The sequence below is a fragment of the Cicer arietinum genome, chromosome 6 (genome assembly GCF_000331145.2).
Source record: "Cicer arietinum cultivar CDC Frontier isolate Library 1 chromosome 6, Cicar.CDCFrontier_v2.0, whole genome shotgun sequence".
Lineage (NCBI taxonomy): Eukaryota > Viridiplantae > Streptophyta > Magnoliopsida > Fabales > Fabaceae > Cicer > Cicer arietinum.
In genome coordinates, this window is record NC_021165.2 from 51711856 (window position 1) to 51728209 (window position 16354).

The 16354-nt window shown below is 30.0% G+C and overlaps 1 protein-coding gene and 1 long non-coding RNA gene across 2 annotated transcripts in view; both read left to right on the forward strand.

The window, feature by feature from the left end:
* LOC101514712 (putative glycerol-3-phosphate transporter 1) overlaps window positions 1-10734 on the forward strand; it is a 28405-nt gene extending 17671 nt beyond the window's left edge. The window contains exons 6-7 of the mRNA XM_027335290.2: window positions 8710-9679; window positions 9770-10734. Of these exons, the coding sequence (XP_027191091.1) occupies window positions 8710-9679; window positions 9770-10320 (1521 nt within the window). The 3' untranslated portion in view covers window positions 10321-10734. The remainder of the gene's footprint in view (window positions 1-8709; window positions 9680-9769) is intronic.
* A 1733-nt stretch (window positions 10735-12467) lies between these two features.
* Window positions 12468-14309, forward strand: LOC113787269 (uncharacterized). Its single transcript, XR_003473779.2, has 2 exons — window positions 12468-12996; window positions 13156-14309. It is a non-coding gene; the product is annotated as an uncharacterized lncRNA (long non-coding RNA).
* The last annotated feature ends 2045 nt before the right edge of the window (window positions 14310-16354 follow it).

The following is a 16354-nucleotide window of genomic DNA, read 5'->3' on the forward strand; positions in this document are numbered from 1 at the left end:
AAGGCCAATATCCAGGAATACAACAACAAATTCAAGTGCTGTAAAATCCCACAAATCAATCACATACACATACTTGAAGTTCTCAAATATCGCAAAGAAGAAGCAGTTCTAAAGTCTCATATCAGGTTGCTTGATTATTACTGAATTCTTTGTAAAGAATCAAATCTCAAACAAGAGTTGAGATATCTCAGATTCTGTAAAAAAAACACAATCTTATTGTAAAAACTCAAACTATAAGAGTTTCTTTATAGTTTGTTTAGATTGTATTGAATCCTATCAAAGTTAGATAAGTGTTGTTGTTACTTTCTGGGTGGAAAGTAATAGAGATTGAAACATATCAAGGATGATCTAGACTAGGTGCTGTAAAATCAAGAAGGTTCTTTGTTTTAAACACTTAGTGGAAAATCTCACAGTGTGAGGACTGGACGTGACCCAAGTTGGGTGAACCAGGATATATTTTTGTGTGGTATTCTCTTTCCTATCTCTTTATTTGTTAAACTTAATTGATTAACTAAGATAAAATACAAACTGATTTTCTGTTTTAATCTAATCAAGGAACGTTCTCTGTTTTATAATAAAAACCAAGAATGTTCTTCGTTTTCTGATTTTATAACCAAGATCAATCTTGAGTTATTTTCTTAAAGTTTTTAACAGGAATTTTAAAAGGTACATTTACAATTCAAACTCCCCTTTCTTGTAAATCGACATTGTTACTTCATTATAACCTTGATAATTGTGAATTGTTTGTCTGAATGTGTTGTGTAATTAATTTGTGTATTTTTTAGGAGTGATATCATGTTTTAAATTAAAAAGTTGATGCATTTTTCAAGAAGAAAGTTTCCGACAAAGATGAAAATTGTAAATGGGATACATTTTATTTGATTAAATTATATGAAGCTCTAAAAACTTGTGTAAATTGTGTGACTTGTGAAAATTGTAAAACTTATGTAAATTGAAGCTCTAACTTTCCAACTTATCGATTATGTATGAATTGTGTGAAGTTTTAAACAAAACAAGGAAAACAAATGCGTATTATTTGATTGATCGACTAATCTACCATATCTTAACTCTTTCGATTTCTAAAGCTACTACAGAAAGATCATTTTAAGCAATAAATATTATTAAGACAAGAATGTGTAACAAGATGGAGAATAAACTTCTTCCTGACAATATGAGGTTCTATATTAAAAATGAAATAGCTGAAATCTTTAGTTCTGATTCAATTATCGATGACTTCAAGGTTTTAGAAGAACGACATACACAACTTTAATTCGATATAAATGTCTATTTGCGTGGATTATATTTTTATTTTGTATTGATGCTATGTTGAATCTTTGATAAAACTATATAACTTTTATAAATTTGAATTATAATATTTTAATTAGTACTTGTAGCTCCCCCCAACATAACTTTTATGTTGCATCACTAGATAGGCCTCGTACGAATTGGAGGGAGGTTAATATTCATTTCATACATACAATAAACACATGAATTAGTTGATCAATCTCATGGCGGAAATTGTTGCAAAAAATTCATAAAAGTAAAAATAAGGATAATATGCTGAGTTTGCAAATTGGAAAACTCAAATGGGTATAATGGTTCACTTACCTACTTGCAAGGATGATTTTTCTCCTTTAATCAAATAGTATAAATGGCTTTAGGAAGATGCATAAGGTAGAAGGATTATGAGTGATTAGTGAATGGTGGATAATGTTTTGGGTTACATGAGTATTTGCCTAAGTGATCTTGATTTGCCTAAGTGATCTTGAGTGGGATTTTTAGAAAACTCCCTATAATTTTATTTTTGACATTTAAATAGAGGTCTCGAATTTATTGCATCACATGACAATGTGACATTTTTGCATTCACATTTTTGTGGTGCGTCACACAACGACCCTTACCCTTACAAGTCGATGTTTGAAAAATATTATTTTAAATGACAATTTATACTCATCTCAATGTGATATGAAACAACGAGCTACCATTCTTATTTTTCTACTCCATCACACGACGAGACCAATCGCTCACATTGCGATGGTCACCAAAATTCCAAGTTTGGCTAACTTTGTTTTACCAACAAAGAAACCATCCTTTTGCACGGCCAAATGTGGTAATTTTGCCAAGATCAACTCTACTTTTTTAAATTCTAAGACTATTTCATTATTACTTTAATCTCCATTGACAAATATTTATATTTTAACAAATTAAAATATCATTAGAGCATACAATTATCATAAATGTACAAATTCAAGGAAGTGGGGTGTTACACGTATGACCGATGCACCATTCCAAGGGCCATTGATCACTGATAGTTTGCATAAATACACTCAACACGTGCCATCACACTTATTCATTTTTTCTAAACTTTCTCATTTCCTTTATTCTTTTTCATGACCAGTATGATCATTTGGATTGTTATGCAAGCTTCTTCTCTATTGGCTCTCAAGCACAAAATAATTCACAGATAGAATAATGTACATAGTAATTTGACATAACAATAGTTTTGTTATCATTGACGTTGTTTCTTGATATGTTTTGCTCTAATTCTTCAACAATTAATCACGATAATTTTTTATGAATGAAACCAAATTTGAGAGTATCAAAACAAATCATAGATATTGTAGAAGAAAAAAGTTTTGAATTTTTTTTCGAAGTTTTCCCTCTAATCCAAGTTCTTGATTCATCCCTTTATTTATCACAACCATTGAACTCCTTCAAGTAACCATCACGACTAGCAACAAGAATGAAGGATCGTTCACACATACAACACCACTATTTTGATCAAAACTCAAAGATTATCCAGAAAGATAATCTCATTATGGCAGTGGATTTGAAAGAAGAATGCTCGGTTAATGACATTTACCTGCAAACACATCAATTGCCCAAGTCAATATAATGAATTAGGTGGACGAGATATTTAATTTCAACAAATATAAATTTGTCACTTAACAGTAGAATACTGGCATACGCCAAAGAAAAAAAAAATCTATGAAAAAAATTTAATGTAAAGGGATCGTGCTTAGTTTAAGAAAGAAAAAAATATTTAGATTTATTGAACACTTACAAAGTGATTTATATTTGTCTCTCTCTAATAACTAAAAATATATTTAAACTTATTATAAAGTTTTATCTTCTCTAGTATACAAAATAAAATTATATTTTAATTTTGTCTAGTAATTACTATTTTATTTTATTAATTACAGTAAAATAAAATTTTAATTCTTATAAAATTTTAAAATTTTAGTTTCAGTCTTTATAAAAAAAAATTCTTAACTTTTTAGGGCCTGTTAGATACATTTTTTAAAAACTGTATTTTAATTTTTAAAAATTTAAAATTTAAAAACTTGTTTGTTAGAGATTTTTATATCCAACTATTTTGTGAAACTGTTTAATTTTCTGTTTTAAAAAGAAAAAAAACAAAAACATCTTGTATATTTTCTGTTTCATTAATGGAACTTGTGTTAATACGTGAAACTTCTTTTTCTATATTTTCATTATTTTATTTGTTTTTTTTACATACTCTTCTATATTTTGTCTTCTATATTTACATTGCTTTGGGTGAATTTTTGTTTTTTTCTGTCTATTAAAAATAATTTTTTGTTTTTGAGTTATATCATAAGTTGAGTGTTAAATATTCGAACCGAAACTATGTAAGTTATTTATAGTAGTATTTAGCTATGTGAGTTATTTATTAATTATATCAAAATATTTTATTTGATGTAAATGTTATTAGTTGAATATTTTTTTTATCTTTTTACTTTTATGATTTAATATAAGAAAAACAGATTTTGAAAATTATATTACTAAATAATTTTTTTAATTCTCTATTTAAAATCTATTTTAAAAAAATTAGATTATCAAATATGTTTTTTCTTTTTCTCATCTCTAAAATTATTTTTAGAAACAAATATCTCAAATAAATTTTTTCTTTAATTCTATTCTTTAAAACAATTTTTAAAATCAAATTTATGCAACAATTTTTAAAAATTAAAATGCAAGAGTATTTTAAACAGGCTCTTAGTTTCTAAATTTTGTTTATTCACTTTTAGGCTTTATTTTGAAATTTTTTAATAAAAAATTGATATTTTTAGACTTTGTTTGAATTGATGGAATTGAATGGAACGGTATGGAGTTAGATTTCATTGTTTTAAATTTATAAAAAATAAGATGGAATCCATTTCATCCCATACCATCTATTTTCCACTTCATCCAAATTCGGAAGTATGCAATGAAATGAAACTTCTTGATAAAATTATTACACTTTTACCCGTATTCTTTAATTTGATCAGATTGGACTGTTTTAATTTTATATATTAGTGGCTTTTGATTGAAGATAAAAATGGAATAAATAATTTATAATTCATTAATTTCCGTTGACTATCTAAACAATGAATCAGTAATTTTGTTTTGTTCCGTCGTAAAATATACTGACAATAGAGTGTAAATTTTATTCTATTCTGTTTCGTTCAGCTTTACTTTATTCTATTTGATTATTATGTTCTATTATGTCTTTTTTAGTCTCTAAAATAGTCCCTACAAAATTAGAATAGTGACTAATTAAAAGTGAAATTTTTTTTAAAGACTAAATTTGAAATATCATAGTTTGTAAGAAATAAAAACATATATAACCTTATTATTTTATATATATGGGCAAAGATGAGGTGGAGGCGTGGAAGCTTGATTAGACCCAAATTTTAATTTTGACGAGGAACATGGGGCAGTGCGTGTTTTCACCGGAGAGTTGGAGGTGTGGGAGACTATACCAAGAAACCTTACCAAAAAAATGCATAGGACTAAAATAATATTGAAAAGAAAAGAGGTGCACTAAATACTTACAGACATCAACAAAATTTATATTTAGACAGATTCCTTGTTTCTATTAAAAATATCACAAAAATCTGAAAAAAATATCTAATCAATGGCAGTTAACAAAATGAAGTCTTAAATTATTCTCGCATTGATTTCTTTACCTAAAAATTTATGGTATATGCGATCGCACCTCTCAAACACCCTTAAGACTTCTTCTCCTCATGAAATTTGAACTCGACCACTTAAGGTAATAATATTAAGTTTTTACCACTTAGCTAACACCTCAAGTAAAAGTCATATCTGATTATTTTTTGAAGTATCACGAAAATAATAATAATAATAATAATAATAATAATAATAATAATAATAATAATAATAATAATATAAAATAACCATTTGTACGACTGTACATGGGTTGAGGCAGTTTGACCAATCACATACAGTCCTATCATTTTGTTTATAAAATAATTTGTGACGAGTAGAGATGGCAATGGGTAGGGTACTATAGTACACGTCCATATACCTGCGATTTAAAAAAATACTCATACCCGTACTCGTACTCTCTTGGGTATTAACTTTAATACCCGTACCATTACCCTCTTAGTACTTAAATGTCCATACCCATTACTCACGCTTTAACTAAAAACATCGATAAACAAATGATATCGTTGTGATTAAATTTAAAAATTATTCAAATATCTTAAATTCAATCATAAAAAATTATAAACCAAAATATTTTCTAACTAAAACATTCAAATGAACACTCGTTACAATACATATTTAAATATCCATAATAATATTTTATGAAGTTGCAAGTCATACGACAATATTATTTGAGATAATTGATATAAAGTTGCAAGTATAATTATAAAGTCACAATTAATAAGATATAACTATTAGTTATAAAATCACAATTATTTACCTATTTATCATAATCAAATTCTTAAAAAATTTGCAAATGTTTATGTTTCAATTATAAATATTATAGTGGTCAATAATATTAATAGATACTAAAACATAAAAGAAAACAATTAATTAAACTAAACACTAATATAATAAATAAATAACTAAATAAATAATATATTTTATATAAGTGCGGGTGCGGGGCGGGGTGGGTACTATAGTACCTGTACCCGCACCCATATCTGCTTAATTTTGCGGGCAATTACTCGTTCCCATGCTCATACCCATTATGCGGGTTTTTACCCTACCTATTGTGGGTTTTTTTGCGGGTACCCACTGAGTCTGAGTCTAATTGTCATCCCTAGTGACGAGACATATAACTCAAACCTAATCCCTCTTTAAAAGTCTTGTCCCTATCTGTTGTTCCCTTAATTTTTTTGAACCGAATCAAACTCGAGTCAAACTTTCCAAACTGAGTTGATGGATTAGGTCGGATTTTGTACACATCTTTTATTTTTTTGTCAATAGATAAGATATTATAATTAATACCACCAGAAACTCACACATAACTGCGAGGTCTCAGATTTGAACAAAAAACGTGATGTTCACCCTAACAATGTCGGTGTTTTGTCGGTTGAACTAAAACTTAAGTATCGGCTTTTGTATATCTCTAAATACTAGGTTAAACTAGAACTTTCTTAAGATGAACATGTTCAATTCAATGTTTTAAAAACTGAATTGGACTGATTGGTGCAACTAGGAACTAGACCTATGCTCGGTTCGCTCGACACACAAAAACTGTTAGTTAGAAAAAAAATCGAGAAAATTAGTAAAAACTGTTTTTTAAATTAAAAAAAGAAATAATAATCTTTTTAAATTTAACTTTAACTTTAACAAAAAAAAATTATTTCCCTCAAACTATTATTCTACTTAATTTGCAAGATATTCGTAATCTTTTTATTGTGAATTTTAATGTATTTGTTATAGTATTAAGTATATTTGTTATAAACTTTATAAATTTTTTCTTTATAAATGATGAAGTTTTATATATTTTAATATATTTTATTTATTTATTATTTGTTTATTGAACAATTCACTAAAGAGTGAAGATTTTGTATATATATCCTTTTTAAAAAAAAAAATTCCTTAATTGCCCTACTTTGAAAATTATTTTCTTGAATGTTCTACTTTTTTTTTTTCAATAGGAGGTCGTCTCGTAGGGAAGCGACCACCTGAAAACCAATTTTTTGAAACTCAATATAAGGTCGTTTCCCGGCGAAACGACTTCTAACTGAGTAATATTATTTTTTGAAATTCAATAAAAGATCGTTTTCTGGGAAAGCGACTTCTAACTGAGTCAGTTAGAAGTCGTTTCCCCAGGAAACGACCTTCTATTAAATTTTAAAAAATTGGTCTTCAGGTGGTCACTTACTTATAATTATTAAAAAAAATATATATTTGAGAAATAATTTTTAAAGTTGGACAATTAAGGAAATTTTTTTAAGAAAAGAAATATATATAGAAAAGTCAAAGAGTGATTCAAGTAACAGAACCATGACTTAGAAGTCTTATCTTATTCTATTTCCAATTCGATTTTTAAAAATTAGCTCAAATAAAGGGGTCATTGTTAACATTTCTAACGTGCGGATATAGTAAAAAAATGGGCTGTTAGGTGTGTGAGGATGTTTTCGTCAATTCAAATGAAAATGCGGAAATCTGGTGAACGGTAGATTCCGCGTATATTCGCTGAAACAGATGTCCATTCGGGGGCAAAATAGTACTTTTAACAAAGTATAAAATAATATTAACGTCATTTATAAGTATTCACACGTTGCCGCTCTTGGCGTCTAAAGTGCTATTTCCTTGGTTTTTGCTACTCTCACACAAACACAACACAAGCCTCTCTCTCTAAAAGGTGAACGAAACACTTCAAGCTCAGAATCTCCAACGTAAGAAGAAAGAAACACACGACAATCTCAACTTCCGCTTTTTTTTTGCTTGACGGGTACGATTATTTCTTTTTCTTTTTTGACTTTATTGGTTTTTATAAGATTATATAATTATTTTTTTCGTTGCACTTTGGATAGGATAATCCTTGATTTCTGGATTGCGTTTAATTTATCTGTACGTGCGTTTTGGTTTTGTGAAATCAGTTTCGTCTTTTGGAGTAATTGTTGAGAGGTTAATTGGGTCAATGAGTTTTTTGTTTTTTTTTGTAGATTAAATTATTTATGAAGGAAATTTCGATGCTGCTGATTTTCTTCTTCTTTTATATTTCCAAATTCCCTTTGAAGGTTCATTGAAACTTATACAATATCCTAACGTTCTAGAATTTTATTTTTTGGTCTTAACTAACGTTCTAGATTTTTTTACCTTTTTTAGTTGTATTATTTTATTCATAAAACAATATTTTAGAGTCAAGTAAACTATTGTAATTTTAAACTAGTTGTAAGTGCTTCTTGTAAAATGAATTTAGTGCAATTTTTTATTATAATTTCCCTTTTTCCAATTTTATTTTTCAAAAAAAAAATCTGTGGGTACTACAAATTATGTTGAGATCCTTTTTAATTGATATATGGATTATAGTATTTTAATATTCTTAATTAATTGACTATGCTTCTCTACTGTTTTATGGTGTAATCAGATTATCATTTATAAACCTGAATCTAATGCTTGGTTAAGAGAAAAGTAACATCTTACTCATTAATTCATCTTTTTTTTTTTTTTTTTGCAGTTAAATAAAATATCGATGATGTTATTGTTCTTTTATTTTTCACAATCACGCATTTTTTAGAAACACTCTTTTACTTTTTGAAATCCCTAAAGAACTATATTGAATTCTACAGACCAATATAGAAGAATCCAAAGCACAAGAGATAGCAAAGCTGCAGAACTCCCTGCAGGAGTTGTAGAGCAAAGCTGATGAAACCAATGCCATGCTTGTAGCGAGAGAGTGCAAAGAAATCTATAGAAGAAGCACCTCATGTTGTTAAATAGACCCAGGTTGCAGCAGAAGCTTTGGCTGAAAGAGGTAGCAGTAAACTCCTTGGAATAAGGTTCCTTCAATACTTAAAAGGAAGTCCCGTTTCCTTCAAAACCCACCAAGCAATTGTTCTTATTGTAACATTTTTAGCTTATGCTAGTTATCATGCAACTAGAAAAACCACAAGTATAGTTAAGAGTGTCCTTGATCCACAATCATCATCAACTACAGGCTTGAGTTTCTTTCCTTATAGGAAGTCGAAGCAACTTTCTTGGAGCCTTGGAGATGGTTGGGCGCCGTTTAACGGATCTGACGGGACGTCCCTTCTTGGAGAATTGGATGTTGCTTTTCTTGCTGTGTACGCTTTCGGGATGTACTTTTCGGGACATTTCGGCGACAGATGTAATTTGAGGATTTTTTTAACAATTGGGATGTTAGGAACTGGTTTGTTCACTTCGTTATTTGGAGTAGGGTATTGGGGGAATATTCACAATTTCTACTATTATTTAGTTGTTCAAATGATTGCGGGTTTGTTTCAATCGACCGGATGGCCATCGGTAGTTGCTGTTTTGGGTAATTGGTTTGGGAAGCGAAAGAGAGGGCTGATCATGGGGATTTGGAATGCTCATACTTCTGTTGGAAACATTGCAGGCTCTTTGATAGCTTCGGCTATGTTGGGAAATGGATGGGGATGGTCCTTTGTTGTCCCGGGATTAATAATGTCTTTCCTTGGTTTTGTCGTTTTATTAATATTGCCTGTCTCGCCTGAGTCTGTTGGAGTCGTGGAAGATGAAGATAATTGTCCCAAGAAAAGCGTAGACGATGTCACAGAACCTCTGTTAAAGGAGGAGAAAGAGAAAGCAGTAGGGTTTGTCGAGGCGTGGAAAATTCCCGGGGTTGCTCCTTTTGCTTTTTGTCTCTTTTTCGCCAAATTGGTTGCTTATACATTCCTCTATTGGCTACCATTCTATGTTAGCCACACAGGTACTTCAACTTTCTGACTCATTTCTAATTTTATCTTTATCTTTTCAATTATCTGATGATTATGATTAATCGATGATCATTATAATGCAGCTATTGATGGAAAATATCTATCTAGTGAGACATCAGGATCACTATCGACTTTATTTGATGTTGGAGGGGTGCTCGGAGGAATTCTAGCTGGCCACATATCTGACCGGTTAGATGCTAGAGCCATAACAGCAGCAAGTTTCATGTACTGTGCAATCCCCGCTCTCTACTTCTATCGAAGTTACGGGCACATTTCACTGGTTGTAAACGGATCATTGATGTTCATCACCGGTATGTTTGTAAATGGGCCTTACGCTCTTATAACAACTGCAGTTTCGGCTGACCTGGGAACACACAAGTCATTGAGGGGAAACTCACGAGCTCTTGCAACCGTCACGGCTATTATTGACGGAACAGGTTCTATAGGGGCTGCAATCGGACCTTTATTAACAGGGTACATCTCCGCGAGAAGCTGGAGCGCAGTTTTCACAATGTTGATGGCATCGGCTTTAATCGCAGGACTATTTCTCACCAGGCTTGTAGTGTCCGAGGTGGCAACAAAGATTGAAGAGTCAAGGTCTAATAGAGCACCTGAATGTTCACTCGACGTATAACATTCTATGGACTCGTCACCGTAATATATACTTCGTGGCTGCGTGTTTATTCCGAGAGTGCCTATGAAGTCTCATTCATAGCTTCAGGTCATTAAAATGAAAAAAGAGCATGACCAAATAGTGTTTAAAAATGTAGAGAATGTCTTAAACTTTCAACCTACATCATAATAATTGAGAGTGGGTTGAGAACTTGAGATGTTATGTGTTTGTACATTATCTGATATACTATACCCAATCAATCACCCATTTTAGTATAGTTTTTCATCCTTTCAAAAACTGCTTGTAGCTTTTGAAGTTTGGAAGTCAACCACATTGTTTGGACTTTGGAGGTCACCCGAATGAAAGTTGTGAGTTTATACAAATTGATCTTTGTAGCATTTTTCAATGATAAGGTTCATGCTTCTGTGAATTTTACTTAAAGACCCTAATTTGGATTTCTACTTAGAAATTGTAAATGATGTTGCTTAAGAAATTTGCATTTCAATTGTATTAAGGGTTAAAGCACGATGGTCGGAAAAAGCAATTCTCATTATCTTTGTAGAAGCATTGTACTTAAACAACTTGCAATTTTCCTTTTCTATCTACTTTTCAAACTTGAACTTCAAGTTTCTTAGGGATAGGACTTGGAGAGGAAACAAATTCTTGCATAAAAACAAAGGATAGAATTGGTGTCCATCAAGTTGTTTGGATTATATGGCTCTTCTGATTGTTTTATTTGAAAATCGATGGATTAGAATCTCTAAACAATCACACATTATTTTAATTGGTCAAAATTTAAAAGAGATAATTCCTCCAGAAAAGAAAAAGAGTGGATATAAATTTCAAAACCAAAACACTTTTGAATAAAATAAAATTAAGTTGAATTTTTACTTAATTTCAAAAATAGTTTTTTAATAAAACTTAAAAAAAATTATAATTATTATTTTTGTTTTAAAATTAACTTGTTACCATCAATAAACATAAATATCATTTCAATAATTATCGATTACCACTACCGACCATTAACTCCAACCACTGTCAGCATCAGTGACCACTGACTTTCGACCACCACTTTCGGCTGTAGCCAACTCAACACCATCTATCACCCACATCTAACAATTGTATCCTCATCTCGGACCACCGACTATTCACCGCTGCCTATGCTACTAACCTAGGCCATAATTTAGCAAAGTACAATTTGCGACCTCTTGGTGTTGCATGGTCTTGATGGACGAGATCGAGATGAAGTAGAATTTAATGAAAGGCTATAATATATTTGATTAACCCAAAATCAAACACAACATGCAGAAGGCGAAAACACCAAAATCATTGTGGGAGAAATTTGGAAGTATTGAATTGTTACTTTCCAAGAAGTTTCTCCATAGTTTGGATTGAAACGATCGTACACTTGACCTTGTCAAAAAGTATATGATATCTCTGAAGAAAACTAACTTGGAAAGGCAAAAATTCTTGCATGAAAACAAAAAGATAGACTTTTTTAGCATTCTAGAGTCTTGTGATTGTTTTGATGATATTTCCTCAATCTTATATACAGCACAAATGAGTTAAAAAGTAGATATATCTAATCTAAATTTTAAATCATATATACATTTATTTTTTAATCTATTTTTATTTATATTATAAGACAAAAGAAATATCTTTCATGCTACAAAATACTAAATAATTTATGTGGTGCCACAATCATTTATTCATATTTGTAGTGTATCATTGTTTGAAGTATGGGGACGGATGAAAATCTGGTCCACATATCAATCCATTTAGTTAGAAAGATTGAGAAGCAGAACAACCTTTGCTTGGATCAAATCAGTCAAGTCCTCAGTGTGGTCCACTAAAGGGTTTAACTATATCATTTTTGTCCCAGTACTTGTGCCTGCTTTTAAGTATACAGAGACTTCATTGATTAAATCATAATATTTAAAAAAGTTAATAATATTAAATTTATTAATAATTGATATATTTTTTATAATTTTATTTTTAAAGAGAGAGAATTAGTTAATATTTTTATTATAGTATTTATTGTTGGTTGTAAAAAATATATAAATTAATTAAAGATATATTAATATAAAAATAATTATTGCAATTGAAAATTGTGAAAAGAGACAAAAACTTCTCAAAGAATTTTATATTTAGGGATGAGGTAGGAATGTGTGATAACTATGTGGATGCAATCCATGAGTGCTACAAAAAAAAAAGCTCTATAATTTACTTAGAGTCAGACAAACATTTATTACATGTCAAATAGACACAGTTGGATATATTTAGTTCAAAGTAGGGTTGTAATACGTGATCGGGTGACATGGACAGTTGTGATTAGGCACGTACGAGCGAGTTTGAGTGAGTAAATTTGAATTAGCGGTATCCGAATATGACCATCTAATATATGTAAAAAATAGGTGGACTAGTTTAAACAAGAGGAAACTCAGTTAACTTAGTAGACCCAAGTCCAACACAAAAATCCTAAGTTTGATCTCTCTCTTTCTCGTTCTCATTTTTGAAACTCGAAACCTATCTTCCTTTGAATCTTGTCTCTTCCCCTTTCTCTATTACATTTTAATTTCAATAGATTTTTCATTCTTGAACTTATACTAACAGTCATTTTTTTTGTTTCTTCTGTTTATTCTAAATCGGACAACGCTTGAAATGAAGGATTGAAAACTGAGGAACACGATTTGAAAGGTTAGTTATGTCAAACCCGAACTCTAGTGTCCTTGAATCTTGTTCTACCCTTTTCTGATTTATGTTTTTATTTCAGTGTCAGAGTTTTTGATTTTGAACTTATACTAACTTGTTTGTGTTTTTTCTTTCTATTCTAAATAAACTGGACAACACTTGAAGTTGAAGGTTTGTAGATTAACAAAGCAACACCATTTTGAAGGTTAGTTCTATAATTTTCTATTTCTTGCTTTTAGGATTTTGATTTCCGTCTTTGTTTTAAGTTTTAACTTGTTTATATTTGTCTTTCTCTTTATTTACACACTCTGAACTAGATTATATGAGAGTTTCTTTGAAAACATAGGGAAATATTATCTTGAAAGATTAGTTTTTGTGCTTTTTATTGTGCTTTCATGGTTTTCAATATTTAATGTCATAGTGTTGTAAAAAATATTTTCTGATTAGTGATTAGGGTTTTCTTTTAATATAATGTTATGAAAAATTATTTCCTAAGGTTTTATAAGTCTTCAATTGTTCTCTTATGGTTGCTTCTAATTCTAATTAGGATTAAGGGTTTTGTTTGCAATTTGTAAAGTTTTTGTGTGTGTCTAAAATAGGTCTTTTATTTTTTATTTTATGATTTAAGGTTTAGCTTCTAAGTTTAACAAGTTTGTATATTTTTAAAGATCTATAAACAGTTTTTAACATGTTTGTTTAAGGTTGTTTCTATTTAGGAGTTAAGGTTTTGGTTTTCTACTTTTCAATTAAAATTTTGTCTCTGATTTATGGTGTTTTTTTAAGACTTGTTTTTTAATTTTTATTTTATAATGTATGGTTTAGATTCTAATAATAACATCTGTGAAAACTTTTAAGATTGCTTCTAATTAGCATTTATCGTTTTTTTCCGCGTATTGTATTGTTTTTTATTTGAGGCATGTCTTTTTGTTTAATTATGCATACTGCATATTGTATTGTATATTTTTAAGAACTATCTATGTATTTTCAATTTGCTTGTTTAAGGTTACTTGTAATTAGGATTTAGGGTTTTAGTTTTCTACTTTAATATTTTCATTAAAATTTTCTTCTAACTATATGGTTTTTTGTTTGAGACATAATACATAAAATTCGAAAGAAGCTAGCTAGGAAGGTGTTGGAATTGAAAGGGGATGAAGAATGGAACCAGATTCGATGATTATTTTTTGTAATTGCATTTTGAAGTTTTTTCAATTTTGATTATTACTGCTATGTTTATTTGTGTGAAACATTCTTGTTATTTATATTAGTTAAAACACTACTCATAATACTTATAATTAATGAGTATGTATCTTTATGCTTAATTTGTACGTATGTTTCATGTTTAATTAGTAATTATGCTTAATGTGTAATTTTTATGTAATTTGTCAAACACTCTATTACTAATAATTAACTTCAAACATTTTAACTATGTTGAACACTTAAATTTTTTATAATCTTCTACAATTTATAAGATATTAAAAACTTTAAACACCTTAACTATTAAAAAGATTAAACACTTAGCTCTTATAATTTTTCAATAATGGAGAATTTTCAACCTATTGATCATTCTCAATTAACTAACCAACAATTATTGTTGTTGGACTTCCTCCTCTTCTTGTGGGTAGGAAGAAAAAAAAAACTAATGTTAATGGTCCGAGGAGAACCTCTACGGTAGGATTGGACTTTAACATTCTACCCAATGAGCATATCTGAAATGCTGCTTGTAAACATTGTCACTTAAGATACCTTTGTGATTCTAAAACACATGGAACCTCCAAAATATTGAGAAATACAATAAGAATCCAATTTTCATTCTTAATGACCCCACTCAAATAAACTTTTCTTATTGACCCCACTCAAACAAACCTTTCTTCAAGCCAAAGGTTCAATGCCCAAGTAGGTTGGAATGCCATAAACCTTTTTGTTATCCTAGATGAGCATTCATTTAGAGTTGTTGAAGGAGAGGGGTTTAAGGAATTATGTAGACAATTCTAGCCACAAATGAATATCCCATCAAGGAGGATTGTTGCTAGGGTTGATTTCAGCTATATCTTGCTGAAAAATTGAAGCTTAAAACCTCCTTCCAATCTAATTGTAGTAGGATAGCCCTTTCTATAGATTATTGAACGTCCATTCAAAATATGAGTTATATGACTCTTACTTCCCATATCATTGATAGAGAATGGAACTACCAGAAATGAATTATAAGTTTTAGTATAGTGCCAAAAAAAAGGACACTATTGGTAGAAAAGTTCAATAGGTGTTGAGTGAATGAGACCTGAAAAATGTGTCTATAGTTACTGTTGACAACGCATCATCCAATTATATGCTTGTCGAAATAGCAATATCAATCACAAGGAAAAGGGTTTGAATTGTGATCCCTTTTTAAAATCTTAATTCCTGAACTTAAGTTAAATTAAGTCAAGATCAATCTTGATTTCAAATAGAAAGTCCAAAATATTATTGGTGAGTTAGAGATAAATAAACATATTAGTTATAGCTGATATATGATCAGTGAGTGAAAAACAAATAAGGATAACACACTGATGTATCCCAGGTCACTCAAGGTGGACTACGTCCAATCCTTATAATCTATGAGATTTGTGGAAAATGATGCAACAAAAATGTACTTATGTCCTTGTTGTCCTTGCTCACAGCTCATCAATCTGGAGATCAATCTAGTCATCGATTTGGAGACTATTTTGCTCCTTTGGGCCTTCAGCTCGAGTTTTGAGTTTGACTATTGATTTGAGTAGTCTTGATACTTTTTCACTCGAGGTTTAGACCGTGGAGAATGACATGATGTTCTTGAATTCTTTCATGGTGAGATAATTGATTTTTGTATGAATAAAATTGATCATCTATCTTTGAATAAATCACTCAAAAACACAAATTAAATAACAAGATAATCAAAATCATGATTAATGATTAATTAACTGTTTATTTATCCTCAAAACACTTGATTTGAGATTTTTCCTCAAAACCTGTATCTTATTTGAAAAAGTGACTTTAAGAACAATAATGGATTGATGAGTTAACTAGATTATTTTTATATGAGGTGTTGTGCCCATATCTTGATTTTGGTAATTCAAAATGGGTTGACAAACTAAGCTTTGTCTATTCTTAGTATTCACAATGTTGTTAGGTTTGTGCGTTCTTCACCACAGAGAGTTTTAAAAATCAAGGGCTACCTTGAAATTTGTAGTATAACCAGTAAAAAGCTTCTTAGTCTTGATGTTTCCACAAGGTGGAATTCAACTTACACCATGTTGACAGCTGATCTTTTGATAAACTTGAAGGTGAGGATTCTAGGTATTTGGCTTTGTTTGGACTTGTTGGTCTTCCTACTTGTGATAATTGGGAAAGA